The 21,192-nt window shown below is 44.5% G+C and overlaps 1 protein-coding gene across 1 annotated transcript in view; it reads left to right on the forward strand.

The window, feature by feature from the left end:
• LOC132579512 (connector enhancer of kinase suppressor of ras 2-like) overlaps window positions 1-21,192 on the forward strand; it is a 575,915-nt gene that overhangs the window by 515,186 nt on the left and 39,537 nt on the right. The window contains exons 17-18 of the mRNA XM_060249934.1: window positions 5,801-5,976; window positions 13,078-13,151. Coding sequence (XP_060105917.1) covers window positions 5,801-5,976; window positions 13,078-13,151 — 250 coding nt within the window. The remainder of the gene's footprint in view (window positions 1-5,800; window positions 5,977-13,077; window positions 13,152-21,192) is intronic.

A 21,192-nucleotide genomic window follows, 5' to 3' on the forward strand; every position in this document is an offset into this window, starting at 1 on the left:
TTTATTGTGCTAAAAATGCACCACATAGAGTGATCCTATAGGCACAAAACAGCCCACCTTATCAAAGCATTATTTAGAGCAAAATTCAAATCAATGGGTTTCAAGATGTATTGAGATTCCTTAGAGCAGTGGTACTTACTCTGCAGGTCACAGAGAACCACATTTGCAAGAGGAATGGAAATCAACCAAAAGAGGCACATTTCCTTCCATTCCAAACATGAGGCCTGAACATCAGGGCGATTTACAGCATTTCTGTTCCTCTGGCAGTGGCTGTTTTAGGGTGGCCTTGCCCACTTTCTAGAACCCCAGGCTGCACACCACATTGGGGAATGGTGCTCAGAAGAGCCCCAGGTGGCATATCAAAAAGCCATGTCTGGCTTATTAGCCACATGAGTGAGTATGCCTACCTTAGAGGCTTTGCTAAGATTTTTCAGTGAGAGGATCAGTAATAGTGTACCAGCCAGGTACAAGGCAACTTGCTTGCCATTTTACCCAGTTTTACACTGACCTGGAAGAGCATTGGCCACATTCCAGAGAACTTCCTTGACATTCCTTTGGAACGGGAGCTACTGTCTTTCATATCCTACTCATGTTGTTCTACTAATGTCAGCTACTCCTGGCAAACACAAGAAGCTTATGTCACATCTTCTGTCCAAGCCATCATTTCCCAGGTCCACAGAGAGGGTATTGTCAGCATAATAATATTTACTATGTGGCTTCTCCCATTCTCCTGGGACTTTTAAAGAGAATTACCATGACATAACTAGAGTTGCTGAATTGAAAGTCCTTGTTAGAAGTTTTGTCTCAAAATGGGGAAGGGGTTGATGTGAAAGAGGTTTCATAAAACTTTTTTGCTGCATCTTTCCCACCTGTTCCACGATCTTGGCGTTGGGAGTGATCACATTCCCCACTGTTGCTAGATGTTGTGGGGTTTTGCGCTCTCTTTCTTTTTTATCTACCAGATGCCAGAGTAAGGATAGGAAGTATTGCTTCCTGCTCTCACTCTGATGTGGCTTTGTGACAATGGACTGTAGCCAATAATACTTACAATGTCTAAAGTCAAATCTGAGCCTCAATGAAAAGGAAAAATTGTACCCAGCAGTGACAGGGAGCACAAATATAGTCACTGTTGTGGAGAACATGGTATTCTATTTTTTACAACCAAATTCCACCATGTGCTTCACAGACTGTGAACACGGTTGCAAAATTGGGGATGCTGTGTAAGGTCAACAGTAGCCAACAAACATAATCATGCTTAGCAGCACAAAGCAAGAAGCAGACCTGATAAGGCTTGCCAGTGTCACATGCAGTATTGGTATGTGCTTCAGAATATCATCCAATCTAGAATTCTCTGTATCACATATTGGTTCCCTGTCATGCAGTCTGACATAATGGATTGAGATGCACACATATATTATTATGTGCAAAATTTATATCCCACCTTTCTGCCCTTATAAGGGCCGCCAAAGCAGCTAACGATCTAAAACATACATGATAAAAATTGCATTATGAGACCATTAAAAGCAGCCTCTCTCCCAGACATACATCATTAAAACATTTTTAAAGGCAGAGTTAAAATATGCACAAAATAGTTAAAATACATACAAAAATAAAAAAAATGGTTAGAAAAAAGTCTTCACGCACATATACATACATAGCAATGTTTCCCCATGCACCCCTCCCATCAGCTGTCAAAAGGAGCTATACTCTGCTTCCCAGCCTCTGTGTTATTTTTAAACCAGGCTGGAAGAATTCAGGATATTATTTCAAAAAGAATAAACTTTTTCCGAGCTTAGCTGTGGGATATCACAGAAGAAAGAATAGTAATTTAATGTGATCTAAACTCTTGACACCACTTCACAGCTGTAGGACAAATATAATTAATATAACAATGTAAACTCAATTTTTCACAGTGAACAGTCTAATGTTTTAATTAAATTTGCCCTAGGCTTTTAAGGGAAAGTGATATGAATATTAGGGGGGAAATTCTGTTTCTGGTAATTTAAAAAAGAGAGAGAGAAAGAGTAAAATTTCAGGGTTGTCAAAGTCAGATGGGTTGAAGTAATGAAAATAAAACCCTTTCTGTTGTGCTACATTGGCTCTAAAATTCCCTGATGCGAATTAACCTCTGAGTAAAATAAAAATGGCACACACTGACCATTCTTTCTGCTTTTGTTTAAAAGAGGTCAGACAATGATGTCACAATGTGGTTAATCACAATCAACTGTAACGTCGTGTGATCTGTATGAAGCATTAAGAAATCAAGAGCCAGGCGAGGCTGATAAAGTACCTCCGACGTTTGTACATGGATTGGCTTCATTCTGCATTTTGCTGTTCACTCGGAAAATGGAAGAGAAGCCAAGCTAGTGTTACAAAGCCAATGCCATCATGTACTATAAATCCCACTGGGTAATTTCTGATGCCCGTTATTCATTCAGTCAGCTCTAGTAGCTCACCTGTGCTTGGGCAGTGAAGTAGCTAACCAAGACTGGAAATCCCAAATTCAGATTATCTCCACTTTGAACCCTGTAGATGGCTTTAGTTCAGCACTGCTATTCTTTGGGCCTAAGCACACATCCATGCCACACATTCACACACACACACCATCTCTGTTATAGTGTCAATACCAAGCTACTAAGAATTACTGTACATCAGACATGTCAGACTCTAGAACAGTGGTTACCATGTGAAGAAGAGGAGATTGGACTTATACCCTGCCCTTCACTACCTGCAAGAGTTTCAGAGCAGCTTACAATCTTCTTTCCCTTCCCCTCCCCACAACAGACACCCTGTGGGGAAGGTGGGAATGAGAGCGCTGACAGAAACTGCCCTTTCTAGAACAGCCTCTGAGAGAGTTAGGACTGACCCAAGGTCACTCCAGCAGGTGCATGTGGAGGAGTGGGGAGGTGGTGGTGGCTACAAGCATAGCCAGCTTCAAGAGGGGGTTAGATAAAAATATGGAGCAGAGGTCCATCAGTGGCTATTAGCCACAGTGTGTATATATATGTGTATATATATGTGTATATATATGTGTGTGTGTATAAATTTTTTTGGCCACTGTGTGATACAGAGTGTTGGACTGGATGGGCCATTGGCCTGATCCAACATGGCTTATCTTATGTTCTTAAACCGGGTTCTCCCTGATAAGAGTCTGTGCACTTAACCACTACGCCAAACTGAGGGGGTTAGGGTTACCAGATCCAGGTTAGGAAACTCCTGGAGATTTGAGAATGGAGCTTGGGGAGGATAGAGACCTCAGTGGAGTAAGTATAGTGGTGTAGAGTTCACCCTCCAAAACATCCATTTTCTCCAGGGGAACAGATCCCTGTAGCCTGGGGATGAGCTGTAATTCTGGGAGATCTCCAGGTCCAACCTGGAAGCTTGCATCCCTAGTCCCCAATCTTTCTGAACCTGCAGGCACCCTTGGAATTCTGATGCAGGATGATGGGCACAACCTAGCATTGGGGAGGGACAGTGGCTCAGTGGTAGAGCATCTGCTTGGTAAGCAGAAGGTCCCAGGTTCAATCCCTGGCATCTCTATAAAAAGGGTCCAGGCAAATAGGTGTGGAAAACCTCAGCTTGAGACCCTGGAGAGCTGCTGCCAGTCTGAGTAGACAATACTGACTTTGATGGACCAAGGGTCTGATTCAGTATAAGGAAGCTTCATATGTCCATATGTCCATGTTTCCAGGTCCTATTTGGCAGATGGCAAGGAGATCCTTGGTCCTCTCCAGGATCATCTGTGTGTGCAACGCAATGTCACCTGGGCAAAATTATGTTTTGTAGCTGATTTTACCATAGAGTTTTGCCCAAAAACTAGAGCATCACTATGCAATAGCAGCAATGTGACGACATCACTTCTGGATGATGTTGCTTCTGGGTGATGTCATCATGTCACCTTTCAGGACAGTTGGGGAGGGATTTCTCCCTGCTGGCCAGCTGGCCAGCAGCAGGGAAGTGCCCCACAAAAGTAGGAGTTCTCCAGTCCTAGTGGGGTCTGGCAACTCTAGCACAACCACAAAATGGCCACCAAGGGAAGCCGAACCACACACACATACACACAGAGGAAGCCCAAGTGCAGGGGATCAGAGGAGTAATTTAAAAATAAACTAGGGAGAAGGAGTGAGAGAGAACATTTACTTTGGTGTCAGCTGCTACCCAAACAATGTTATTTTAATCTGCACAGCCAATCAGATCTCCAGTGCCCAATCAGAAGCCTTATTAGGCAGGATCCCTACCTGGCTCCACCTACTTGGTGGACACCAAGAAAAGTGTTGAAGGATGCCATGGTGCCCACAGGCACAATTTTGGGGACCCTGCTTTGGAAGATCCATGAATGGATCTCCTAATAGTGCTAAACTGTGGCCGTGGAGCATCTCTACCTCCAAATCAGATTAAGGTTCAGGTTGGTTTTAACTTCCCCCCACAAACCTTTTTGCTGATTCCTAACAGTTTGCTGGAGTAAGTGTTTGCTTCATTGGGTGGGTGGAAAAGCATACACATTGCATTTTCCTCACAGCAGGGCAAGTAGCAGTTCTTCAACAACTTTCCTAAGTTGACCCTGTGTGTGGTATAGTGTACAAGAGTGACCAGCTGTGACTAGAGGCGACTCTGGTTCAAATTCCCTCTCAGAACCAAATTGGATGTCATAGTGGCAGTTAGGGTTCAGGCCAAGCTTGGCAAATGGCAGGAAGTCTGGGGGTGGGGACATACGGGATGCAGCAAAAACATTACCAGGACTTATAAATTACCATTTGTTTGGGTAATGCTATGGGGTCTCTTAAGCTAAGGCACTTTCACACACCCTGAATGTACTTTTAATCCACTTTGAATGCACTTCAGAGATGGTTTGCAAGTGGATTCTGCCATTTCACTGAGAACAATTCAGTTGTAAAGTGCTTTGTAAGTGAATTGGAAGTGCACTATTCAGTGTGTATATGGAAGTACCACTAGACTTATTTTAGGGCCTCAGCATATCTTAATCCTGAGAGTTCAACTCCATTTAGCCACAAGTTCCTGCTGATGTAAAAACAAAGTCAGACGCCCCCACACCTTCAACACTGAAGAGAGCAGACACCAGTCTGCAAGCCTAAATGCTACAATGTTAGAGAGCCAGTTGGTGTGGCGGTTAGAGTGTCAGGCTAGGACTGGAGAGATCCAGATTCAAACCCACACTCTGCCATTAAATTTCTTGATAGATACCAAACTCAGGGGGAGGGGGGGCTGGAGTTCTCCCAGAATTACAACTGATCGAAAATGGCAGCTTTTGAGGGTGGCATCTGTGTTGTCACATCCCTGCTGTTCTCCCACCCCAGATCTTGCCCTCCCCAAGTGCCACCCCTATCTCCAGGAATTTCCCAATCTGGGGTTGGCAACCCTAATTAGGTCACCTTGGGCCATTCACACTCAACCTGATCTTCCTCACAGGACTGTTGTCTGAATAAGATGAGAGGAAAGCAGTGTATGTCACCTTGACCTTCCTGGAGGAAGAGTCAAAGAAAAATGTGACAGATAGATGTATGAATATGTAAGAAGGCCAGTTCAGTTGTAAAAGACAGGAGTAACTTGAGCATTAGCTGGAATATGTGTTTTTTTTAAAAAAAAAAATCAAGATTTGTAGATAGGTTGTCCTGCCATTTTTCTTCAAAGAGTTTGGATAGAAATGGTGTTTTATCTTTTAAAATTAGTTATCCTTAAGAGGAGGGGTGGAGGAATGACAATATTATTGACACCATCTCTGTATGTGTCTCTGTCTGTCTCTCTCTTTTTCTGAGATTAACTTCTCTATCTCCGTCCCCAGGAGGTTCGCTGAACAACAGCAGCCGGCGGCGTATTTCCTGCAAGGACTTGGGGCACGGAGATTGCGAAGGTTGGTTGTGGAAGAAAAAAGATGCCAAAGGTTACTTCACCCAGAAGTGGAAGAAATACTGGTTCGTCCTGAAAGATTCGTCCCTCTATTGGTACACTAACCAGAATGTGAGTACTGACAGCAATCAAGAGAAAGTCAAAACAAAAACAAAAAAATGCCATCTAGGGAGGCTTCTGAGGGCCTAGCTAGATTACAGCGTTGAAAGATCCATGAATGCATGTTTCGGTGTCTTTTGCTTTGTGAACAGCAATCCTGCAGGGCCCAGGTTCAACTTGAAGGGGAGGATAACCCTCTCTCCCATTCAGCTTTGTCCATAACGGACACAGCCCTGTGGAACTGCCATTTGTCTCACTGTATGGAAACATCCAGGTGACCCAGAGGATATTACAGGTCACATCCAGACTGCGCCAATGAAGAACCAGTCTGCCTTGCAGTGTCTGACCAGAATCTGGGAGACACATGTCTGAATTCTCCACTCTGCCATGGAAGTCTGCTGGGTGATCTTGGGCCAGCCGTTCTTCCTCAACCTGACCTACCTCACAAGGCAGTTGTTGTGAGAATTCAGTGGAGGAGGGGAGAATAATGTTGCAAGCTTCTTAGGGTCCCCATTGGGAAGAAAAATGGGGTGAACATATCCAGGGGTGGAATTCTAGCAGGAGCTCCTTTGCATATTAGGCCACACACCCCTGATGTAGCCAATCCTCCAAGAGCTTACAAAAAAGAGCTTTGTAAGCTCTTGGAGGATTGCCTACATCAGGGAGGTGTGGCCTAATATGCAAAGGATCTCCTGCTAGAATTCCACCACTGAACATATCTAAATAAATACACCAACTTCTTTCTCAGAATGGCCCTAATCAGCAGCTATCTGCTTATCATGTAGCCTGATGTAGGAGTTGGTATCTGGATTTACTTATTTCCTGGGGAGTTTTTATCTGCTTCTTCGCTTTTCATTTTGGTATTACATCTATGAGATCAGAAACTTTTTTTTTTAAACTGTAGATCACCTTGAGTGCGCCAGCAGAAAGGATTCATATTAATGTAGTAAACTAGGAAATTTAAAAATGGTTGCGATCCCATTTTATCCTTATAACAGCCTTGGTCAATATCCCTTGTCTGTTTTCATAGCAAAGTAGGCTTTGAAGCCATCTTGCTTGCCTCATGCATCTGAAAAGCACTGTACTCAGTTATAACTAAAGTTGCCAACCCTAAGTTGGGAAATTCCTGGAGATTTGGTGGTAGAGCCTAGGGAGGGCAGGATTTGGAAAGGGAAGTACCTCGTTGGAGTATAATGCCATAGAGTTCTCCCTCCAGAGCAGCCCTTTTTCCCCAGGGGAATTGATCTCCATCATCTGGAGATGAGTTATAATTCTGGAAGTTCTTCAGGCCTCACTTGGAGGTTGGTAACCCTAGTTATTCACATACCTCTATCCCATCCCATTCCTTGCCTTTGGATATAATGGAAATCTGTACAGGAGAGTGATATTAGTTAGCAGTTACATAGCAATACAGAATGTTCAAAATGCTTAGGTCCATCAACCTTCTACAATAACCCTGTGAAGAAGGCCAGAATGATCATCCCTGTCCAGCAGAGGTAGGTCTCAGCTGGTGATGATGTAGCTTGTGTAAGGCCATCGAGACAGTTCATGGCAGAGGCAGGATTTGAATCAAGGCTTCCTCTAGGGGGTGGAATGAACCTTTAACTTACTGGGAAAGTCCTCACTGTGAGCAGGGACAGGCTGAATCAAGTGGTCCCGTGTGGTACCTCCACATTCAAAAGCAGCAAAGTTCTGAATGCTAAGAGGCAACATCAAGAGAAAGGCCTTGGCTTCTATTCCCTCTTCTTGACCCTCCAGAGGAACTGGTTTGCCACTGCGTGAGGCAGGATGTGAACTAGATGGACCACTGGTCTGATCCAGCAGGGCTCTTCCGATGTTCTCATCCTCACTCACCTTAACCACAGGCAGCAGTAGCGACAGCCATATGGATAGACTCACCTTTCTGCCGGCATGGTCCCCTGCTGATTTAATGTCCCAGTCCACCTGTATTCCTTAGCATGTGAGCTTGCAATGTGAGAATAATGTTTTATAAATGAATGTGTAGGGTAAACTAAGGGGAAATTCTGGCGGTGATATGTTTCCATTTGGAAACCTTATCCTCACTTCTATTTGATTATTAATACGGAGGTCGGCTGGTGCTTTGGTTGCCTGACAACCGCTATTTAGTTATCCCCTATTTCAGGCTTAACTGTTGCAGCCTAAGGTTGTCTCAGATGAAATTGGGCAATAACGGTACAGGCTTCGGGGTGTGAACATTTCCTTATCGAGATGCCTACACGTACAAGGTGCGAGCCAAAATCATATTAACAAAAGGCAATGCTGGCTGCTTAAATAATTTCCTTCATTGCCCAGGGTTATGAGAAGGGAGGCTTCCATTTATATATTATTTGAGCTTTTTCTGTCCAGTGCTGTCAGTTTAAAAAGCTTGTACGGTTGTTCAACACAATAAAAGAATAAAACCACATAATTTGTATAATGGCCATGTATACATTCTCCTCCCCTGGATGGAGAAAAAAAAAATCCACAAAATGGAGCCATACAGGAATAGGTTTCTGCTGCAAATATGTGGGTACCCCAAATATTTAGGTAAATATGGATTTGTTTAAAAAAAATGTTAATACCCATGGCATAAAACCTCTCCAAACAGCAGGATCATAAATGGGCAGCACAAAAAAATCCAGAGCTGCTTGCCAACTGAGATCTTTCAAGAATACTCAGTAAGAACTCAGTTGCCCCTAGGATTGCCAGCCCCCAGGTCCCAGTGGGGTTTCCCCCGCTTGGGGTGCCTTGGCCTGCCACTGGCCAGGAATCCCCACCCCCAAACTGTGATGTCATCATGCAACTTCCCTGATGCTCTGGTTTGGGGGCAAACTCTATGGTTTTGAAGCTGAAACAACCATAGAGTTTTGCCCAAAAACCAGAGTGTCGACTCCAACGTTGCCAACATGATGACAGTACTCCTTGGTGACATCATCACATTAGAGAAGTCACATGTGATATCATGCCCACCCCCAGAACACCCTGCCAGCTCCCCCTGCCACGATAAAGAGGGGACCTGGCAATCCTAGTTGCCCTTTTGGGTTATCAGGACAACCCTCAAAGCAGTAAGGCCTCCCCTTGCCATTGTGTTGTGGGGAACCAGCTGTAGGCTTTAATGTCTTCTGCCAATCATTGGGTGACTAGTGCTTAGGAAAGGACTAGGGTTGAGATCTCCCGCTAATACAGTTGATTTCCAGGGGACGGAGATCAGTTCACCTGGAGAAAATGGCCACTTTGGAAGGTGGACTGTATGGCATTATGCCCCAAACTCCAGCCTCCTTAGGCTGCACCCCCAAAACTTCCACGTATTTCCCAGCAGGGAACTGGCAACCCTACAAAGGTCACCAAACCCTTCTGCACATGCCTCAAATCATAATGTGTAGAAGAGGCCTCATGATTGTAAAGAACTGCTGTGGTGGCAGTGGCCGTGAGGAGGAGGAGGTGAGTGGGGGAGGAGTGAGGACTAGAGCCAGAAGGAAACAGAGGAAGAGCTAAAGAGAACATGTGCAAACAATAAGATCTGCTAGGTGGGCAAGTAGAGGAGGGCAAAAAGTAAATCAGAGCTCAGGGGAAGGGGGGAGTAATAGGGTTTCCCCTCACATCAGTCCTTGTATGTCTGTCCTGCTCTTTCTAAAATCTAATGAAATAGAGGTCGTGCTCAATGAAAGGGGCCTTTGTTCTCTCCCCACCTCCTTTTGCAGAATGCCTGGCCATTGATACAGCCTGAAAAGGAAGTGGCCAGGAAAGCTGATGAAATAAGCCATTTCTTTCTCTCCCTCTGTCTCTCCTTCTGCTTTTGAAATGATAGCTTTCTGTGTGACAGTTGAGAAGATGGTAGCTGCTCACTAGGGCAACTGTCTTTCCTGTGTCAGACACCAAAATCAGTATCTAGTTTCATCAGGGCCTTTGGTTTGAACAGCATGATTGGCTGTTTCCTGACTCCTGTATTTGCCCATGCACCAACAAAGTGTTAGTGATCTTCCCTTGTACATCTCTGCTGCTGACGCCAGGAAGCATCTGAAATTTTCCTCCCTCTATTTCTCCCTGGATTATGGAGTTCTGAATTGCTTAATGTTGTTCTCAGAGTTTGGCTGATGCATTAGGAATTCTTTTTGGTTCTGTTTTTATTTCCCTCTTTCCATAGTTTGTAGAGTGTTCTGCATATGTAATTTGTCACAGTTAACCTGTTTTTTCACTCCATATGCATCTCCCCCACCCCTTTTACTGATATGTACACATATGCCTATGTTGCAAAAAAGGGAGCAATTTGGTCCAATTTTATGCACAGTTATACCAAAATTTCCTTTGTGTGGTAGTTCACCAATGCATAGGAGTGCCACTAGTAAAACTGTGTTTTATGTATTAGTAAAGCTGCACAAAAGAAGTATTTCTATAGCTAACTGAGGAGAAGAATGTAAAAAAAAAAAACCAGAAGGAACTTATTCAATCACAAAATTACTTTGAAAGAACCTTAGCTGAACTAGAACCGACCAGATAGGAAGCCACAGAGTTGAGAGGGTCTACAGCAGTAAGGGAATGTTCCTCATCAAGGGCTCCTTAGTAAGCTCGTGAGTCATGGAGTAAAAGGATAGGTCCTCTTGTGGATCAAAAAGTGGCTAATTAATAGGAAGCAGAGAGTGAGTATAAATGGGAAGTCTTCGCAGTGGAGGACGGTAAGCAGTGAGGTGCCACAGGGCTCAGTATTGGGTCCCGTGCTCTTTAACTTGTTCATTAATGATCTGGAGTTGGGAGTAAGCAGTGAAGTGGCCAAGTTTGCAGATGACACTAAATTGTTCAGGGTGGTGAAAACCAGAGAGGATTGTGAGGCACTCCAAAGGGATTTGCTGAGGCTGGGTGAGTGGGCGTCAATGTGGCAGATGAGGTTCAATGTGGCCAAGTGCAAAGTAATGCACATTGGGGCCAAGAATCCCAGCTACAAATACAAGTTCATGGGGTGTGAACTGGCAGAGACTGACCAAGAGAGAGATCTTGGGGTCGTGGTAGATAACTCACTGAAAATGTCAAGACAGTGTGTGATTGCAATAAAAAAGGCCAACGCCATGCTGGAAATTATTAGGAAGGGAATTGACAACAAATCAGCCAGTATCATAATGCCCCTGTATAAATCGATGGTGCAGTCTCATTTGGAATACTGTGTACAATTCTGGTCACTACACTTCAAAAAGGATATTATAGCACTGGGAAAAGTGCAGAAAAGGGCAACTAGAATGATGAAAGGTTTGGAACACTTTCCCTATGAAGAAAGGTGCAAATGCTTGGAGCTCTTTAGCTTGGGGAAACTTTGACTGCGGGGTGGCATGATAGAGGTTTATAAGATTATGCATGGGATGGAGAAAGTAGAGAAAGAAGTACTTTTCTCCCTTTCTCACAATACAATAACTCATGGGCATTCAATGAAATTGCTGAGCAGTCAGGTTAAAACAGATAAAAGGAAGTACTTCCTCACCCAAAGGGTGATTAACATGTGGAATTCACTGCCACAGGAGGTGGTGATGGCTACAAGCATAGCGAGCTTTAAGAGGGGATTGGATAAAAATATGGAGCAGAGGTCCATCAGTGGCTATTAGCCACAGTGTGTGTGTGTATATATGTATGTATGTATGTGTGTGTGTGTGTGTGTGTGTGTATATATATATATATATATATATATATATATATACACACACACACACACACACACACACATACACACACTTATATTGGCCACTGTGTGACACAGAGTGTTGGACTGGATGGGCCATTGGCCTGATCCAACATGGCTTCTCTTATGTTCTTAATGGAAGGGGAGAAATCTGCTCTTCTCTGACTGACTTCCCTGAGTAAGCCAAGACTCAAGCAGAAGCAGCCGAGGGCCATGTTGCACGTGGCACAGATCTGTCCCTGGATCTCCTAATGCTTTTGTTTTGTAGGGCTGCCAACAGCTTGGGGAGGAGGGAGAGAAATTTGCTGTCCCTTCAATAAAAGCTTAATGGGATGTGATTTACCAGGTGATGTTGCTCACCTCCAGAGTCCATACCATGAAAACCTTCAGCAGCCCATTTCCATACATTAAGCCTCTATTGAAAAAAAACAAAAATCTGGACTTTTTATTTTCTCTAGGCCTATTGCCATCCCCACCTAGGGAAGTCTCTGCACTTGAGCAGAGCAGTGACACTTGGGAAAGGTGAGGTTAGCCTGTGCCTTCCGTGCCATTTTCCCAATCTAGATCAATACCTGTATTATTTTTTTTCTCCCAGATGCTTTAGCACTCCCTCTATCCCACGGCTGGCCAAAGACTGTCTGGCACCCTAGGCAAGGCTAACTTCTGCCCCCCCCCCCACCACTGATAATGTCACTGAGTCATATGGGGGCACCCAATTTGGTGCCCCAGAATGCTAGCGCCCTAGGCAGTCACCTAGTTTGCCTAGTGGCAGGGTCAGCCCTGCGCCCTCCAGTCAGGAACATCCCTGCTTCCTACTCCCCTTCCCAGTAGTACTGGTCTACCCCAAGGCATCCTTTAAGACCACAGTGATTGGTTGTCTCATATCAAATCCATTTCAGCCAATGAGATGAAGCACTTTCAACTCTGGGTTAGGCCTGCCAGCAGCCTGGAGGAAAAAAAGGTCTAGACCTTTCAATAAAGGCTTAATGGGATATTATTTACCAGGTGGTGTTGCTTACCTCCATCTCATGAGAAGTCACATCAGCCCATTTCCACATATTAAGCCTCTATTAAAGGGGCAGGCAGGACATTTTTTCTCTCTGGGTTGTTGAACTGAGGCCTGGAACTTTACCGCTTGAAAAACAATACTTGTAAAACCACAGTCAAGCAATGTATTTGGGGCAGAGAGGTGAGCAGAGTCACAGCACACATTTTCCGAGAACCGTAGTCTTGCGTTTCGAATAGGTTCAAAGTTGCCTTTATTGTTCCAAAAAGCTTTCTCCTATTTAAAGGTATTTTGGCTTGCTGTCTACAAACAGAACAGATGTTCAATAGAGCTTGTTCAGGAATCTGACAGTTCAGTACCTTTAATGAGAAGAGTGCGTGGATTCTCCACTCTCAACCCGGTGCTCTTTTTTTTTCAACAGTATTTCCTCTCCCTCTCATGCTAGGATGAAAAAGCAGAAGGATTCATCAGTTTGCCAGAGTTCAGGATAGACAGAGCCATTGAATGCAGGAGGAAACAGTAAGTATGAGTCAAAGCGGCCTACGCATGAAGGGTCAGGCCTTGTGGATATGGAAAGCCAGTTGAACTGTGTTTAAATGTCTGGTTTTGGTGACCTGCCCAGGGTGACTATTTGGAAATTGCAGTTTAGACTGCAGGGTGGCTGACTGGTTGGAAATTGCTGTATACATCATATAAATCTTGTAATGCAGCATAACACGTTTGCATTTATCCCCCCGCCATTAGCATGTGCTATACTCAGGGCTGGTGTTTGTGTATCCTGAGGTGGGGCAGCTGCTGGAGTCCAAAACTTCCACTGGCATTGCCCCACCTACTCCTCCTGTTTGACAGCCTTCCTTTCACCCATACTTCTGGTCCCTTGTGTGGTCCAGTACTGTCAGGGGAAGGGCATGTCTGTGGTTGGGGTCCTGGGAGAGAATACACAGGAGGGGGCCTGTGGGTGAGGAGCAGGGAGGGGAGCCTGGGAACTCTCTGCCTAACCCCGCCCCCCCAACAAACTGGTCCTGGCTATACTTTTTAGCTTATCACCTCCAATGGGGGGGGGACCAAAAGAGCACCATGCAGGTCACAATCTGCCTTGAGTTTCAGCAAGAAAAGTGGAATATAAGTAAAGCCAGTAAATACATGCATAATTCCATACATCAGTGGCCCCCAACCTTTTTGGCACCAGGGACCAGTTTTGTGAAAGACAATTTTTCCATGGACCAGTGGAGGTGGGGGTGCTAGGGGTTTTGCTACCCCAGGCTGCCCCCACACCCACACCCCATCCCTGCCCCCCACGGGAGTCTTTAAATGAGGAATAGGTGAAGGTCTCTGCCTCACTCCTCGGCCTGGTTACTAACAGGCCATAGACTGTTACCAGTCCGCGGCCCAGGGGTTGGGGACCCCTGCCATACATGCACTGAAGCATCCAAGGAATTCTCTTCCCTGTGCTGCTCCTGGTCCATGCAGTAAGGATGTGAGTCTGAATTGAACATAACATTATGATTGCACAGGCATTGCATGTTCAGGGGAGGGCAGATGCACTGAGAAGGAGGGGCCAGCAGGCGCACATCTTGTTCTCCATCACATACATGACAGTGAGTGGTGGTGGCATCAACCAACCCAGCCACCAGAACTTCACCTTAGCAATATTATTCGCTACCCCATTAGAACATCAAAGACACATTCAGCCACTTGGAAAGTTCTCCTGCACAAGCCCTTTCCAAAGAAAGAGGAGCTGCACAAGTGCTTCAGAATGTACATGGCTTCTCACTAGCGCCCTGCAAATGTGCAGCTCTCTTGGCCACTCATTCAAACACTCTCATGTATCTTGCACCTGTCCAACAAGCAACTGCTCCAAAGAAGCCCAGCTTTCCTGGACACCTGCTTATAAATGTAGAACCTGGAACAAGTTCCTTCTCCGACAGTGGGATATTCAGGTGGGAATTGCGGGGAACCATGTAACATTTTTGGAGAACAGCTCTGTAATTGACTTTTCCTCTTTTGCATTGGTTTCCTGTCTGATATAATGACCTGCAATTCCAACACAAGTGAATGTTCGTTCAGTTACTCATTTGGTAGCACATCAAAGATAGAGAAATAGGGCACTGCACAGGCCTGAGGCAAAGAAGAAAGAATATGTAAGAACCACTCTTCTGCCTCTGGCAGCCCTCGGAAGCAGAAATCCAGCTTCCCTGGACAGCAGAGTAATCTCTTAGGCATTAGAGATTAGTGAAGTACATGACAACTCACCATAATCCAGCCAGAAGTTAAATTATTGTACAACGCCCTTTCACAAAGTAGTTTGTTATTAAGATGCAGCTTTCCAGTGGTTGTAATACCAGAGTGTTGTCAGACAACATTATGCACTGCCAACAAAAGATTTGTCAAGGTCAGGGCTTTTTTTGTAGAAAAAGCCCAGAAGGAACTCATTTGCATATTAGGCCACACACCCCTGATGCCAAGACAGCCAGAACTCTGTTCCTGTGCATTCCTGCTTATAAATAAAATAAATAAAAGCCCTGGCCAAGGTTGAGCATTTCCACAATCACTACTCAAAAGGGGCTGCCACTTTTCCTTCACTCAGAGCTTTCAAGAAGGTTGGAAGTGATATAAGAGAACAGTTTGCACACTCCTCTGCTTTCATGATAAAGAGATCCACTAATGCTATCTTGTGCAAGGGCCCTCAAAATCGTCCTGGAGTACCAAATATTGGAATACAGGGATGGAGGGACCTCAGTGGGACAGGGCTTTTTTTGTATCAGGAACTCATTTGCATATTAGGCCACAAGCTCCCAATGTAGCCAGTCCTCCAAGAGCTTACAGTAGACCCTGTACTAAGAGCCCTGTAAGCTCTTGGAGGATGGGCTACATCAGGGGGTATGGCCTGATATGCAAAGGAGTTCCTGCTACAAAGAAAAAGCCCTGGATTACCAGTGTACAATAGGTGAATTTATGGTCCTGAGATTTCTTAAGTACTGCTTGTAGCTTAGTCCTCTCAATCAGGTGTTTAGAACAGCAGGGACAGAAGAAGAAGAAGAAGAAGAAGAAGAAGAAGAAGAAGAAGAAGAAGAAGAAGAAGAAGAAGAAGAAGAAGAAGAAGAAGAAGAAGAAGAAGAAGAAGAAGAAGAAGAAGAATTGCAGATTTATACCCCGCCCTTCTCTCTGAATCAGAGACTCAGAGCAGCTTACAATCTCCTATATCTTCTCCCCCCACAACAGACACCCTGTGAGGTGGGTGGGGCTGAGAGGGCTCTCACAGCAGCTGCCCTTTCAAGGACAACTCCCGCGATAGCTATAGCTAACCCAAGGCCATTCCAGCAGCTGCAAGTGGAGGAGTGGGGAATCAAACCCAGTTCTCCCAGAAGAGTCCACTCACTTAACCACTACACCAAACAGGAAGAGTCCTCACACTTTAGAACATGTTAAGTGGTCTTACACAGAGTTGGACCCTTGTTCCATGTAAGTAGTATCTATACTGCCTGACACTGAATTCCCAAGATCTGAAGGCAGAGATTTTCCTTAGCCCTGCTGCTACAGATCCTTTAACCGGGGACAATGGGGGTCATACCTAGGACCTTCTGATTGAACATATATATATGAACATATGAAGCTGCCTTATACTGAATCAGACCCTCGGTCCATCAAAATCAGTATTGTCTTCTCAGACTGGCAGCGGCTCTCCAGGGTCTCAAGCTGAGGTTTTTCACACCTATTTGCCTGGACCCTTTTTTGGAGATGCCAGGGATTGAACCTGGGACCTTCTGCTTCCCAAGCAGATGCTCTACCACTGAGCCACCGTCCCTCAAAGTGTGTGTTCTTTCACTGAGCTGTTAAGCCTTGCTGCCAAAATGTTGACTTCAAAATGGGACTAACTTCCCAGTAAGTAGGAGTTTCACACTGCTTCAGACCAACAGGGCTGCCCACTTGGATCTATTCCCAGTAAGTAGATCAAGATCAACTGGGAGTGAAAAAGTGGCCTCCCAGTTTATGCAGTGTGCCTTTTCAGGCCAAGCACAAGCAGAGAAGCAGCCAGAAAGCCAAGACTAGTCTGTGGAGAAAAGAAAAAGAACATCTCGAATGGGAGGACAGAAGAACCACATTTCAAGTAGTGCCTGCCTGGTACATGTGCTTGGGAACACAGTCCTTCTCCACAGCTAGGATCCATAGCTAATGTGTGCCATCTAGTGGATCTTGTGACGTTCTCTGCTAGGTGCCCTCTCTACAGTGTGTCTTCCTGGCTTTGTAAAATAGAATTTTGCTCATTTTGATAGCATTCATTGAGCAATAATATTTTGTCTGTTTGGCTTATTTCCTCTCCATCTACCAGCTGGCACTGCATAACTCACTTGTGTTTTGACAGAACTATTTTCCAGATGGTGAGCTTGCTACTAAATTGACTTTTCCAGATGATTTTGGCTTCTGGATGCTCCAACCCATGGCAGTTTCACAACTTAAGGGGGGGGGGGGGAGGAGAGAGAGAGATGGAGGAATAAGTCCTCAATGTGAATGGAATAAATCAGAGATCCACAAAGAATTAACAGTTGTATTCACAGAATAAAAGTGAACAGTACAGCATGTATGGAAAGCTACAAATACTAACGAATAACAATATTCTGGAAAATGCTATTTGGTGTCCTCATCAGAATTAAATTGCATATGTGAGAGGGTTATATCCATGATTGTCTTCAACACCTATGCAAAAGAAGAGAGCTCTACTTTTCTTTCATTATTAAGTCATATTAAATTGCCCAGGTGATCCTGGGCAGTCCTCAGATGCTTCCAGTGGAAAAGATATATATGAAGAAGAAGACCGCAGATTTATACCCCACCCTTCTCTCTGAATCAGAGTCTCAGAGCGGCTTACAATCTCCCTTATCTCCTTCCCCCACAACAGACACCCTGTGAGGTGGGTTGGGCTGAGAGAGCTCTCCCAGAAGCTGCCCTTTCAAGGACAACTCCTATGAGAGCTATGGCTAGCCCAAGGCCATTCCAGCAGCTGCAAGTGGAGAATCAAACCCGGTTCTCCCAGATCAGAGTTTGTGCATTTAACCACTACACCAAACTGGCTCTATATTCAGGAGGGTTTCTAGTGTCCTGGCCCCACTGGTGGACCTCCTGATGGCACTTGGGGGTTTTGGCCACTTTGTGACACAGAGTGTTGGACTGGATGAGCCATTGGCCTGATCCAACATGACTTCTCTTATGTTCCTATGAACCCTCCAGGGTGGAGAGGTTCCAGAAGGAGATTAATTTGGTAGTTATCTTTGTGTGTGTTAAATCCTGAAGAGCAATAACTTCAGAACAGAGGACTGTCATTTCTACCTCCCTCACAGTTTTTGCAACTTACATTTTGGGAAAACCACTGAAAATTGCTAGGGGACAAAAGTTATAACAGCTCCACATCACCTACTGGGCCTGATCTATCAGTTGAGTGTAGAGCCACTGAAGTACAATTCTCCTCCTGCACCCCATCCTGAAAGATGGACCAGAAGGATTGAAAACCACTGCTGGATCCAGAAGAATCAAGAAAATCATACTCCCCTCTTCCTTATCTATCACAGCAACCATGGCAATTTCTGCACTGAACCTGAAACCTGATTGAGATGGGTCCTGATAATCGGTTTCATTAAAAAGTGCTTTGTGTTAAACCTTCACTAACCACTTAAGTGCCTTATCCCCAAAGGAGAGATTTTTGTGAGTGGTTTTTTTTTTTACAGGAATGGTTCTACTACCACTTTCTTTGGCAGTAGATCATTCATCCCCATCCAAAGGAGGAATGTATAACCACCAAGCTAGAAGTAACAAGCCAAGAGGAGTTAGAGTTAGGTAAGCCAATTATGGGACAGGCCTTTCAAACACTTGTGCACATCAAGAAGCAGTAGCTGAAACTGACCTAAGCAAACACGATGGTTCAGTTTAAAAATATATATGACGCTACCTAATATCACACAAAATCTTGTCTCATCTGATTGGCAGTGGCTTTTCAGGGTCTTGGGCAAATAATTTTCCCCCCCTGACACCTGCTATCTAAGACCCAACCCTTTAGTGGGAAATGCTAGCAACTGAACCTGAGACAGTGGGTGTGATCACACAAGGAGTCTAGCCCGGCAGTATCCCAGCTCTGAAAAAGGCAGTACTCTTTCATGTGTGCTGTGGCACTCAACACAGCCCCCACCCCACACGCACATGAGGAGCATTCAGAATGCTCATGTGCAATTGGGGCACCTGGAGCACGTGCTGGGCCATTCAGACAGCTGAGAAATACACTTTACATATGCTTTAGAAATTTGCTACCGGGAAGTACCTGGTAGCTATTTAATCTGTTGCCTCTAAGCTGAGTTAGTGTGAGATAGCTCAGTTTTTTAGCCTCTAGCTCACACATTTTTGTCTTAGCTCAGGAAGGATGGCCGCAGAGCAAACTGATTTATGTAGTAGCCATATCACTTGCTCACAACTTTAATGCCAGTAGCTCACAAAGTAGAATTGTTGCTCACAAGACTTCACAGCTTAGAGGGAACATTGGTCCCAGCCTGTCCAAAGACAAAGTAAGGACAGGCGGGACTTGAGAGACAGATGTATGCATGTGATCGTGCATTTTAAATCCAGATGGGAGGTGTGGCTAAGTTGGGCCAAATCTCTCATGTGATCACACCCTTTTTGCACACAGAGCATGTGCTTCACTACTGAACCACAATTTCTATTATTTAAAAAGTGTTTGGCACATATTTTCAAACACAGGAGAGGCTCATATGAATACTTCCTTGGATCTAAACTGTGAAAAGTCATGTCTAGAATGCAAATGACCCACCCTCTCTTTTTTTTGGGGGGGGGGGGGCTTTTTTCATTATCAAGGCAATAATCTTGTACCATGACCACTTACCAAAGGTAAAATGAGAGGAAATGCGAAGCTCTGATTCATTGACATCAAATGAAAACAGGCTGAGTTGTACTCGAAATAACTGGCTTTCATGTTCTCAAAAGCATTGTTATAGTTAATTCTGAAGAAGGGTCCTAGAGAGTGGATCAAAAAACCCACACAACAGGGTCTTGTTTAAGTAGGGAGTATTTTTCTAAACACATTTCCCTCCCAATCCCCAGACTTGTAGAAAAATCCCAAAACATTTTTTAAAGTTGGGGTTTAGAAACTCCCCAGAATGGAGAATGCTGACTGCAATCTCATGGGGTCACTGTACGCAATGGAGGATGGGTCCTGGCAACTCCAACATGACAGCAGGTTTAGCGAAAAACAGAAGCAATACCATGTGCACTGGGAGGTGAGAAAATGGTGGAAGTGCTAAGAAGATCGAGAGTGGGAAATGAGGTGGGGCAACAGAGGAGAAGGGTCTGGGGAAAGTGAGAAAATGCGGGCTCAGTACATGGGGGCATGAGATTTCCCTCCCCCATAAATCTCATGGATCCCCAGCATATTAAAGTGTATTGTACCCCCCAAAATTCTGCAATTATGGCACATGTAAAAGAAGGCACAGAAGAAAATGTGGAATTCTTATGCACTGTATTTGCTTGGTTAGCAGTGACGGTTGGAGAGGAGAGCATTGGCTGGGTGCTGCTGTTTACGCCTCTAATTATACAATAATGGCATCTAGGTTGCTTTACAAATCCTTGCTGCTTTGAAGTACATTAAAACTGTCATTAAAGTCCGAGACTCAGCAAAGAAACATGCCAAAATGAAGATGGGGTTGAACATGATGTATTTAAAGTAGATTTTCTTTCTCCATTGGCATACCCATCCACAGAGCTCTTGTCTCTGCTTCCCTGTAGAGTCTTTTCTATGGCAAACAATTCTTTAGCTTACTCACCAGTGAGAATCAAGGACTAAGACATCGCTTTCAATTTCTTTTTTTTCGTAACCACAAATGCCATCTTCCATCAGAGAGCTATTGTACCAGAGAAAGTATGGGGTTTGGGGGAGGGGGGGGGGGTTCAAAAACTTCCCTGTGCAAACTGTGAGTATCTCCTTTGAAAGGGTTTCAGTTCATTTCTGAAAAGGTCACACATTGAGGGGTATTGCACGTATGCTCAGCAGTGACCTGGTCAGAGTTTCTAATAGAAATGCAGAAAATGGCTTTTTGAGGGCCCTCCTAAGGAGTTTAATAAGAGAAGGATACTAAAAAAGATTTAGGCAGTTGCACATCCTAGACCACAAGCCATGAGTGCTTACTACACACACACACACACAATACAGCAAGAAATCCTTTATTCAACAAGAACATTCTACTGGGAAAAGGTAATAGATGTTGGTTTGTTGGTTTCTTTTTCTGGTAAATTGATGTACTGCTCATAAAGAGTTTTTAATTTGATTTTCAGACTTTTATCCTTCCTGATCCCTGAAGGTTTAGAGTAGGTAACAATGGGGGTTATAAAACAACGCTGATAATATCTTGGCTGGCCACTCAGAAAAATTTAAGTTGATTTTGCTTGAGTTACAGGTGATTATGTGATTTATTGATTTGATCTGCATAAATTTACATACAAAACAGCAATAGTTTTTTGCTTTATGCATCTCAGGAGAGGCTTTCCCCACTCAGAAAAAAAGCCT

The sequence above is a fragment of the Heteronotia binoei genome, chromosome 11 (genome assembly GCF_032191835.1).
Source record: "Heteronotia binoei isolate CCM8104 ecotype False Entrance Well chromosome 11, APGP_CSIRO_Hbin_v1, whole genome shotgun sequence".
NCBI lineage: Eukaryota > Metazoa > Chordata > Lepidosauria > Squamata > Gekkonidae > Heteronotia > Heteronotia binoei.